The 12,364-nt window shown below is 42.9% G+C and overlaps 1 protein-coding gene across 7 annotated transcripts in view; it reads right to left on the minus strand.

The window, feature by feature from the left end:
• The window catches only part of ints6l (integrator complex subunit 6 like), a 157,540-nt gene that overhangs the window by 114,672 nt on the left and 30,504 nt on the right, over positions 1–12,364 (minus strand). For all 7 annotated transcript variants that reach the window (XM_070882922.1, XM_070882921.1, XM_070882926.1 and 4 more), the window contains exon 3: positions 5,283–5,432. In XM_070882922.1, the coding sequence (XP_070739023.1) occupies positions 5,283–5,432 (150 nt within the window). The remainder of the gene's footprint in view (positions 1–5,282; positions 5,433–12,364) is intronic.

Raw genomic sequence — 12,364 nt, forward strand, 5'->3', positions numbered from 1 at the left:
GTTTGTGCAAATTGGCTGACATGTTTGTCTATACAGCGTTTGTCTATACAGCAACAGTGACTACACTTCAAAAAGCACTTTGCTGCCCCTCTACATCCACAAATAACAACCCAGACTGACTGCCATGTTAGTGCCACATCCTTACCCACAACACCCACACTGCCATCACTCCCAGTCCCTCCCAATATCCACATGCTCCCCTGTCCCAGAAAACGGACTTCAATCACAGTCCTCATTTTCAAATGGCCTTACTCTACCCGATCCTCGCTCACCATACGTAACCACCACTCCTCTGACAGCAGGTTACCCTTTGTCCGCTGATCCCTCCGCTTCATTCGTTCAACAACTGCCCAGCCTACCCTATGGTACCATCTCCATGAATCGCTCTGCGGTACCATCTCCCTCCCAATTTCAGAAACCTCAGAACTCCGCTTCATGGCCACGCACTCGCCTCGCTTGCTGGTTTTTCTTCTTTCAAATCTATCGCAAAACAGCAGGAATAGCTGTTTCACTGCTCATTTAAGATATTCATTTTCATACATCGACTTTTAGAGATATTGGTTTTATGCAAAGTAGCAATTTGCTCGAGTGGATTCTTGGTCAGTTTTCAGAAGTGTGGGTAATTCAAGACCATTCTTTATTCTTTTTGGCGACAACTTAATTGATCAGAATCCTCTTTTAAATTGATTACAAATCAAGTTCAGCAGTCACAACAGAGACATCACAGAGGGTTACAAAATGGCTTTCCCGCACAAGAAATATAATAAAATGTAAACTGATTAAAGCCGGTGTCTAAACTGCTGCCCACACCCAAGCCCTGGCAAACATGGCCTTCAAAGCCCACGTAATTCAATCCTATTTGTGCTATAGTGATTATTTGTTTTCTGATTTTGTGGGGCTGGAGGTTTGGAAAGGGTTTTTAGCCATGTTACCTCATTGGTGTATAAACTCCAAGCCAGGATCCGAGATGTGTTATCAGCAGGTACTTGAATGTTAATGGGAACATGGATTTAATGTTTCTGTGCAGATGCTCCATAATATGCAGCTAAGCAGCCCTCAGGAACAAAAAATCTTTGAGCACCCCTGGATTAAAGATGAGCTCATGAACCTGCAAACGGCACATTCCTTTGGGGCAGGTGGCAGCAATGACAAATCACACCGATTAGGGCCGCCAATCATTTCTTAATATTCCCATCACTCCATTTCTGTTCAGCCAGGAAAGCTTTGCTTGTTTTCAGATCCTCTCAGTCCACGGAGCACTCCAGTGAAGTGCTCGACTGAGCAGGCGCCAGTAAGGTACCATCATACCTCAGCCACCTACACCAGGCTATATAGAGGCTGCATTCTGCGTTTGGGCCTGTGACTGGACGATCACAATTCTACTGTCAGCATTACTGAACAAAAAAGATTCAGAAATTTGGAACTCGCTTCCCCAGAAGGCTGTGTGCTGAAGTGCTCTTGCAGAAAGTCGGCACGGGCTCGATGGGCCAAATGGCCTCCTCCTGTACTATAACTATTCTAGGATTCTATGCTGGGGACAATTGAGATCAATAGATTTTTGTTAGGCAAGTGATAAGGAGCAAAGGCGGGTAGATGGAGTTCCTTTATTAGCCATTCTCTAATTGAATGGTGGAACTGGATCGTGGGCTGAATGGCCTATTTAGAAGTTATGATTAATTATTGTGTTTGAAAACAAGAGTGAAATCACAGGTTTTAGTAAGTTACAGATAGCAGGCATTGTCGATGTGTATTACATTTAGACAAGGCATTGTGCGAAATGTTTCAGCTCAGCATCCACTTCAAACGATGGCAGTGGGGGTCAGTGGTCTCAGCCAAGGCGTGTTAAGCCAGGTTGGCCCTGGTTCATTAATAGAAAATATTTTCTTTAAAACCACACCCAAAGTGGGGGAGGGATAGGGAGAGAGAAGTAGACAGCTTAATTAACAGGCCTACTGGCAAATCACTCAGTAGGAAAGGTGCTTGCCCTCCCACTGGTTGGGAACACAAAAGGCCACATGGTCAGAGCTGGGGCCAGTCCAGAGCCCATCACAAACAGAGGGAGCAGGAAAGCCTGCCAATAGGGATGAAGTGGCATATTTATTATGTTTTTTGTCCTCAGGAAGAGTTCTACAGCTTGTTCAATAAAAGGGAGATTATATTACATCTGTTACTCTGTCCTTTTACTTTCTGCCTGTAAATAAAGCTGTTTCAGCATTCGAAACAGGCTGTGTGTTTTGCAGATTACAAGGGAGTCCTGTTATATCACCGGATTATACTGTGGTATAATTACATATTGGGCAGTAATGGCATACACACCACATATGATAGTATCCAAGGGAACATCTGGAGCAGACTTGAAACTTGCAACAGCCATTAATTTTAGGATATGCAAATGTAGGCAAGTGTACTGTTGTGCAGGTCATTGTTCATTCGACAGTGAAAACAATGCTGAAATATTCAAGTTACAATCTATTGATACAAATTGTGCGTGTCAGTCACACTCCAGATGTGACTGACACATGTTTTGTATAAAACGCTAATCTCAAATGAACAATTTTTTTGCATTTCCTGCTGTTTTTCTGCCCTCAAGATAACCGAGAGATGTTGTTCAACAAGGAGCATTAAAGCAATGACAAAATCTGGACACATTTTCAGCAACAATAATTGACCTCACGACTGAACGAGACCACGACCCAAGAGAGTACCTGAGCAATAGCCTTAAAGGAAAGGGCAGGTTAGAATACTGCAGAACCAGGCTGCAGAGTACCCAGGAGCAATGGCAAGGGAGATCATCCAACACCCCTTTGAACTCTTCAGGCAGTCCTAGATTGTGTTATTACTACAAGCATAAAACAGCACTCCTCCAAATAAAATGAGTGTGTGCACAGAAACACTCCTATCCAGAGGATTTTGTTGAGCTCCATGACAGCAAGCATGCCAACATACCATTGTATTCCCATTGCACTAAAGGAATAACCATTTGTCCGAGGATGAACATCGTTCCTAACCACTGCAAGCATAAAATCAACTCATGCCTCCCACCTCAAAACTTTATAGAACAGTCTCGCCCCTTCCGCTTACCACTCACCAACTGTCCTAAAGCTGGGCAGCGAGTAGCCAACCCTAGAGTCAGGTTAAGGGCAAATATTATGGGAGAGAGAATTAATTCCTGGCAGTAGTTTTCCACTATAGACTAATCACAGACTGCCGGACCTGCGCTCAGAAGAAGTGAAGTAGTTCCCGTCTATTTGTGTTACCATTTCTCAGCTGATGGAACTCCTCTGTCTACCAATATTCAGCAGCTTAAACTGACAAGTGCGTACAGTTGTGAAAAAACAATTGAACTTTGTATTTCCCAAGCAGCGCTGTGATAAAAATTGTGACCATGCAACAACCATTGGAAGATGGAGTGGTCCTTATACAATCACACACAAAGATCCAAAATGCCTTGTTGCCGTATCAATTATTTTTGCTTCCTTGCTCCAGGTACCAACACAACCCATTCCCAATGTAGACAGTGGCATGAAAGCTGCCCCTGGTCTTTGCCACTGACACTCCTTAATTAGCTGCTCCAAGACATGCAAGACTAGTCTAGCCCAACTGATCCATCATCTCTCCCGGTCTGTCTGGGTCTCTGTTCCAGACATCCCATCAGCTTAGCTCTGAACATGAACATGCCATGAGGGGCAACCACACATAAAAACTCATGCCTTTCCCACTCCAAGGTTTAAAATGTAAAAACACAAGCAATTTTAGAATGAAAATTACGGTATAATTTGAAAAAACACTGATCAAAAGTAGTACAACCATAAATCCTTGTTAAATAATGCAAAATGGCAAAGCACCAAGATTTACCGAAACTCTTGCATGTCCGTGGCAGCTGGGTATTACAGGCTTCTGTGCACATTTGGGGAGTGTGAAGGGACCAGGTCCGTTGTTTCAGGTTATATGCATAAAGGAAATGTCCATTTATGCTCATGGAACAAATACAGGATGCCGAATTAGTGAACTCCCAGTCACTCACAAGCAAGTTAGGACAGTCTCTTACAAGTGAAAGACTGTGCTATACTTAACCTCTCCGATGATTCAAGCTTTTATAATGATCACAGAATGTCTTGCCAACTATCAGAATAAAGAACAAATAAATTAACTCCCTAATGCAGCGAGCTAAACTGAACTATAACCACAGAAGTTGCGAGTGAAATGATCTGGGCATTCTGAGCCCAGTCCATAGTCAGCCCAAATCTGCCCGTGAATTGGGACTCGTGTTCAGAGATTAGCTAGTGTCGGAAATTAAAATACCAAGCTGCTATTACAATCTGAAATTGGTGTCTAGGCATGTTGTTGAAGCAGTATTTGGAAACTTGACTCTGCATCTGGCCCACCCACCTAGGTGTGCCTGACCTTAACATTGGTGTTCAAAGTGAAAGAGAATTCTGTTCCATAGAAATGGCCCTCAACTCAATAATAAAGTTAATACATGGTAAATTACAGGCCTGAACTCATGTACCACCAATCTCTTGCTTAAAAGGCTGGCACTGACGCATTGCACCACCAGGGCTGGGTTACATTCCCAATTATTGCCTGCTTATTTTCGACAATATACAAATTCAGTCAGCAGCATTGATTACTGAAGTCATGACAGTGCACAGGGCTCCAAACCTCCATTGTGTGTACCAGGAGGGTTTCACTGGGAGAACCGAGTAAATAGAAGGCACTTTCTATATCTGGGAGGTGTGGGTAAAAATATTCTGTGCAAACAATTATGGCTAAACTGCACAACTGAATACTGCACTGTCATGTGGAACAAAGTAGGTCTGAAAGTTGCCATGAAAACATAATGCTGTGCGTCAAAAATTCCAGAGAGCTCTCAGTCCAGAGAGGATACCTTCTGACTTCACACAATGCCAAGCACTCTGCGCCAGTCCCAGCACTGACCAAGGTTTATACTCAGTAGTGCCAATGATCAGAGTTTTCTTTTTGCAATACTCAGGTTATTGATTGCCTTGTTCACAACACCGGATTACAATTTAATGTATGTTATACAGCAACTGGATAGTGAAGACATGAGAGTCAGTGAAAATATTTCATTTATAAACAGAGCCAAATTCCAAAACGGAGTGAAATATCAAGCATCAACCGTTACAATCCTTAGTCCCAAGAAAAGTTTTTTTTTAAGAAGTGTATTATATCTTTCAACAGTGTGAATGTCACAGTCAACGATTACAAAAAGTCGGCCGATAACTCAAGTGGTGCGAGCACCCAGGACTAACTGTACTTACCTGACCATAATTATCTATTCCAGAAACTAAGCGGTTGAGATTTAGCAAGTCGAAGGATGTCCGCAGAGCTTGCCCGAGTGTGGTGAGGCCTGTTGCCTGAAGATTCTTCAACTCATTCATAAAAGTCGCATGGTTTTCCTTCCAGCCAGCCTGCAAAATGATGACATCATCTGATAGTTAGCAGACATGTTCATACATACAATCACTATAATAACAGAAAATTATTTCCGATGGCAAAACAACATTGTCCTGAATTACAGCACCAATGGAAACTTTCCTCTCTTTACACAGAGGTTGAATTCTTCCGACAATTACACCCATACTGAATTTAAAATCATGCTGCCAAACACTTGCAATTAAAATGTTAAATCAAAATCAATCTACTTCAGACTTTATATTAGCCAAACAGCAGGTTGCATGAATGCAAGACTTGAGTCAAAGGGACACAAACAAGAGTTATAAAAAGACACCTATTGCCACAAGTTCTAAGACTCAGATTGATTGTGCTGATCTTTATGAAAGTCTAAAGGGCTGTCCACTGGCTCCTGACATAGTCTTCACCCGGAATCCTGTGCGGATGATACTACAGGGACTTCTCTTGCAGACTCAAATGGAAGGGGATCACCAGTCACCTCTAAAAATGCTGTTCTGTTTAAAAACTACAGAAGAGAAGATGTTGGCTTGGGTTATAAATATCTTGTTCCAGCAGCAAAGAGCTGCACAACTGTGGTCCTGATACTGCCTCGTAGAATTGGAAATATTGCACAAGAAAGCGGTATCAGCAGACCCACATAACTCTCATCGCCAAAACCAGCGCTGGACTGTAAAAGCGTCTTAAGGCTTCTTCTGGCAAAATGCCTGCATCTTACTGACTAGTTTTAGAGAAAACATAGTACCTCGTGAAATGCAGATGGGCAATAAATGCAGGTAAATTCTTGAAGTGTTATAAGGACAGGCATTCCAATTACCCACCAATCAGTAACGAAAGCACCCTTAGAGTCTGGAGCACCATTGGATTTTATCGGCCATGTAGTACGGGTGCCCTGCACCTGTGGGTAGGGTCACCATTCTAGACTTTTCATTCTAAGCAATTTATTTTATTTGCTGAAGACTCTGATAGACTTGAATGATATCCCCCTTCACAATCAGGATGCACTGCCCCAATGAGAACCTCACAAAATGCTGCTTAATCTAGAGAGAAGCTTCTTGAAATGCAGGTCACATTCTGCTCACCCAACCATTCACAAAGAAATCTTTCTCCATCAGAGGAAGTCTATCCCGGAGAAAGCTGGAGGCACTGAGTACAGACTCCTGCACAAGGCACTCCTAAACCTGCTGGTTACAGCACTTCTGAAACACACACTTCAGTAACATTTAGCAAAAAGATCAGCTGAAGGTTGGAGCTAAATGGCACCTTCTCAGAATCAGCTGCATGTGGATGAGCATTCATGAAAAATACTAATTTAGGCTGAACTTGCTCTTAGCATGGTGGAAAATCTATCTTCATATAGCTTCAAAGTGACATGCCAATTTGGCGGGGGGGGGGGGGGGGGCTTCTATGTTTCATTCTAACTTCATTGCATCAATTTCCATCCCTTTTCTGCAAGATTGTGAAGGGAGAAAATGATGAATAGCCCTTCATGTATCAGCAAAATTGAACACGTGAATCAAGGAAAAGCAAAGCAATGTGCAAAGTGAAAACTGCTAGATATACCAGTCCCTCAACTCTTTGGCACAAAATGTCTTCAAAACTTCCACTATAGGATGTCTCCTGCGAGTCCCTGCAGCAGATCGCTAATCTGCTTCCATTCCACTACTGGATCTGCCTTTCCTCTCTTCAGCTGCCCACTTCCCATCTCAGCCAGCGTGCTTCCCAGCGGGAACACATCGAACCATAATCCAGCCAGTCTTTCTCCAATTTAGTCCTGGTAGAGTGAAGTCATCCAGTAAAACCTCTATGCACTTACTCCGACTCATTCAGGCTCCTTCAGGCTAAACTAGACCATGCGCAATCTGCTCGGTTCAGCCACAAGCTGAGTTTCAAACCCCATATTCTATCCGTCACCAAGATAGTGTACTTCTACCTGTGGCTGTGCTTGTTTCACCTTCACTGCCTCTGAAACTTTTATTCATGTTTTGTTACCTCCAGGCACAAGATCTATCCTAAAAAATCCAACGCCTTCAAAATTCCACTGCTTGTACCCTATTCCGCTAGAATTCCTGTTCGCCCATCACCCATGTTCTCATCAACTTAGATTAGATTCCTCCCTCTACAACAAATTGAATTCAAGATCCTCGTCATCCTTTTTCCCCTCCATGACCTTTTCCTACCCGACCGCTCCGACCACCTGCATCCCTACAACACTATCAGTGTCCTTCAGTCTTCCTGTGAACCCGCTCCCTCCCCCTCTGGTGACACAGCCTTTAGTTGTCTCAGCCCTTTACTCTCGGTAACTCCCTCCCTTACTATTTCTCTCCTCACCTTCAAAAGCCCCCTCAAACCCTATCTCTTCAGCCATGCTTTTGGTCGCCTCCCCTAAACCCTTCTATTACTGCTTACCATCTATTTCCCCTCTTTGAAGGGCCTCAGGAGGTTATAATGCTAAATATGCTTTAGAAATGCCAGTTATTGTTGCTTTCTTTTGTTAGGCAAGAGTTTCATATCTGAACAAAAATAATTCCTTAAGTCTGTCATCCACTCTCCTTTAAAACAATACTGTTGTTTAAATTCTGGAAATGATCAAGTTGAATATGGTTGAAGTAGGAACTTCTAAAGTACTTTAGCTCCTAAATTAGATCTCTGCTTGTAAACTTTTAATATGCCTTTGCAATAAACAGATTGAAGATTTTTATTAAAAGTCACATGGCTATCACAAGACTCCTTAAATCATATCAGGCCCAACCTGCTGTCGCCAGCATTGCACAACACTGATGCAGCTTATCATTAACCATTAACACTATTACAGCTCGAGGGAGCTTCACGCTAATAGCAGAGCAGTTTTATTACCCCTAGTGGGACGGGCAAGTTCTGTCTCTCAGTATGAAAATAACTCACAACCGTTAGAAGGGGTGAGGAGGAGGATCAAGGGAACAAGGCAAATACCTCACATGCGGTGTCATCCACTAACACATTTCACTGAAATCCTAGCAACAACCTGCGGCCATCACCTTATTCAACGGTTACAGATCCAGAATATATCCCAACGCTGAGGCATTAGTGACTTCACATGTTAAAGAAAAGAAAGACTTGGATTTATATAGCGCCTTTCACGACCACCGGACGTCTCAAAGCGCTTTACAGCCAATGGAGTACTTTTTGGAGTGCAGTCACTGTTGTAATGTGGGAAACGCGACAGCCAATTTGCGCACAGCAAGCCCCCACAAACAGCAATGTGATAACGACCAGATAATCTGTTTTTATTATGTTGATTCAGGGATAAATATTGGCTAGGACACCGGGGATAACTCCCCTGCTCTACTTCAAAATAGTGCCATGGGATCTTTTACGTCCACCTGAGGTTCAACGTCTCACCTGAAAGACGGCACCTGCGACAGTGCAGCACTCCCTTCAGCACTGCACTGGAGTGTCAGCCTACGTTTATGTGCTCAAGTCCCTTGAACCTACACACCCTTCTGACTCAGAGGCGAGAGTGCTGCCCACTGAGCCAAGGCTGACGCATGTTGCAAACAAAAACTTGCAGATACTGAAACATTGCAACATCCTTCCCCCACAATTTGTGTGTCAGTAAATACCATCAGAAGTAACAGTCTCTGGCAAAAAGTGGCCAAGAAATAACTTGTGCATCCATTGGAAAGAAATGGTTACAATGGTTCCATTCGAGAGTTATGCATCCAAGAACTGGAACATTACCATTCCTCAACAGTAATCAACACTCTACATATCACAGTATTTGTGTTCCCTGAAACAGGTTTAAAATGGGAGCAGGAATGCGACTTTGCTCCTAAAACTAGGTGCAGCTGCAGATGGACATGCAAGTCTAGGAATTGCTGCATCTGCACTATGAAAGGGTTAAATGAATGTAATGTATACTTTCTTGGCATAATTAAGCATGCTTATTCCCCACAATGTGACTGTTTCCAATTTATAAGATAACGTTTACTATACATGCCCGAGTGGGCGATCCACTGGAGCAGCAAGAACAATAATCCCAATCATTTCATGGATGTGACAAGTGGAGCTCCTCAGGGATCCATGCTGGAACCTCAGCTTTTCACCACATCATTCAATGACTTGGAGGGGGCTTGACAAAGTGGATGCAGAGAGGATGTTTCCACTGATGGGGGAGACTAGAACTAGAGGGCATGATCTTAGAATAAGGGGTCGCCCATTTAAAACTGAGATGAGGAGAAATTTCTTCTCAGAGGGTTGTAAATCTGTGGAATTCGCTGCCTCAGAGAGCTGTGGAAGCTGGGACATTGAATAAATTTAAGACAGAAATAGACAGTTTCTTAAACGATAAGTGGATATGGGGTTATGGGGAGCAGGCAGGGATATGGACCCGAGTCCATGATCAGATCAGCCATGATCTTATTGAATGGCGGAGTAGGCTCGAGGGGCCGTATGGCCTATTCCTGCTCCTATTTCTTATGTTCTTATATCCAACTTTACAGATGGCTCTAAGTTAGGAGGCACAGTAAGTTGTACAGATAGGAGCAGGAGGTTACAAAGGGACATAGAAAGACTAACTGTGCAGGCAACACTGCGGCAGATGGAGTTCAATGTGGGGAAGTGAGAGGTCGTCCACTTTGGATGCGAGAAAGACAAATCCAAATATTTCCTTTGTGGTGAGAGACGAAGGAGCAGAGAGATTCAGGTGTACATAAATCACTGAATGCTGATGGTCAGGTACGGAAAATAATCAAAATGGCTGATGGATTATAGGTCTTTATCTCAAAGGGGTTGGAATAAAAAAAGTGAGGAAGTGATGCTTCAGTTGTACTGAGCCTTGAGCACACCCCGTCTGGAGTCACTGCGTTCAGTTCTGGGCATCGCAGCTCAGGGAGGATATATTGGCCTTGAAGGGTAACAGCGCACTCTCACCAGCAGGGTACCAGGGATTAAAGGGTTAAATTACAGGACAGGGTACATAAACTTGATTTGTATTCCCTGGAGTATAAAAGGTTTGGGGGTAATCTAATGAAGGGTGTTTAATATGATAAAAGGATTCGATTGGGTCGATACCGAGAAGATATTTCCTCGAGTGGGAAAATCCAGAAGAAGATGAACAAAAGTTAGAGCGAGGTTGTTTCGGAGTGAAACCTGGCAGCACATTTTCACATCAGAAAACTGATTCATTGTATTAATCGGAGTGCCATTAAAATAATTTACATAACTGAAATAATTATTACATGTAGGAATAGTACAGCATAGGTATTACACATATATGTCGAGGAACCAACCAGGGAGCTGGCCATCCTAGACTGGGAGATGTGTAATGAGAAGGGACTAATTAGCAATCTTGTTGTGCAACGCCCTTTGGGGAAAAGTGACTATAATATGGTAGAATTCCTTATTAAGATGGAGAGTAACAAAATTAATTCGGAAACTAGGGTCCTGAACTTAAGGAAAGGTAACTTCAACGGTATGAGGTGTGAATTGGCTAGAATAGACTGGCAGAGGATACTTAAAGGGTTGACGGTGGATAAGCAATGGCAAACATTTAAAGATCACAAGGATGAACTTCAGCAATTATATATCCCTATCTGGAGTAAAAATAAAACTGGGAAGGTGGCTCAACCATGGCAAACAAGGGAAATTAAGAATACTGTTAAAACCAAGGAAGAGGCATATAAATTGGCTAGAAAAAGCAACAAACCTGAGAAATGGGAGTAATTTAGAATTCAACAGAGGAGGACTAAGGGTTTAATTAAGAAGTGGAAAATAGAGTACGAGAGGAAACTTGCAAGGAACATAAAAACTGACTGCAAAAGCTTCTATAAATATATGAAGAGAAAAAGATTAGTAAAGACAAACTTAGGTCCCTTGCAGTCGGATTCAGGTGAATTTATAATGGGGAACAAAGAAATGGCAGACCAATTGAACAAATACTTTGGTTCTGTCTTCACAAAGGAAGATACAAATAACCTTCCGAATGTACTAGGAGACAGTGGGTCTAGTGAGAGAGGAACTGAAAGATATCCTTATTAGGCGGGAAATTGTGTTAGGGAAATTGATGGGATTAAAGGCCGATAAATCCCCGGTCCTGATAGTCTGCATCCCAGAGTACTTAAGGAAGTGGCCCTAGAAATAATGGATGCATTGGTGATCATTTTCCAACAATCTATCGACTCTGGATCAGTTCCTATGGACTGGAGGGTATCTAATGTAACATCACTTTTTAAAAAAGGAGGGAGAAAGCGGGTAATTATAGACCGGTTAGCCTGACATCAGTAGTGGGGAAAATGTTGGAATCAATTATTAAAGATGAAATAGCAGAGCATTTGGAAAGCAGTGACAAGTCAGCATGGATTTATGAAAGGGAAATCATGCTCGACGAATCTTCTGGAATTTTTTGAGGATGTAACTAGTAGAGTGGGCATGGGAGAACCAGTGGATGTGGTCTTTCAAAAGGCTTTTGACAAGGTCCCGCACAAGAGATTAGTGTACAAAGTCAAAGCGCATGGTATTTGGAGTAATGTCCTGACGTGGATAGAGAACTGGTTGGCAGACAGGAAGCAGAGAGTCGGGATAAACGGGTCCTTTTCAGAATGGCAGGCAGTTACTAGTGGGATGTCGCAGTGCTCAGTGCTGGGACCCCAGCTCTTTACAGTATACATTAATGATTTGGATGAAGGAATAGAGTGTAATATCTCCAAGTTTGCAGATGACACTAAACTGGGTGGCGGTGTGAGCTGTGAGGAGGACGCTAAGAGGCTGCAGGGTGACTTGGACAGATTAGGTGAGTGGGCAAATGCATGGCAGATGCAGTATAATGTGGATAAATGTGAGGTTATCCATTTTGGGGGCAAAAACTCGAAGGCAGAATATTATCTGAATGGCGGCAGACTAGAAAAAGGGGAGGTACAACGAGACCTGGGTGTCATGGTTCATCAGTCACTGA

Source organism: Pristiophorus japonicus, chromosome 6, assembly GCF_044704955.1.
Source record: "Pristiophorus japonicus isolate sPriJap1 chromosome 6, sPriJap1.hap1, whole genome shotgun sequence".
Taxonomy (NCBI): domain Eukaryota; kingdom Metazoa; phylum Chordata; class Chondrichthyes; family Pristiophoridae; genus Pristiophorus; species Pristiophorus japonicus.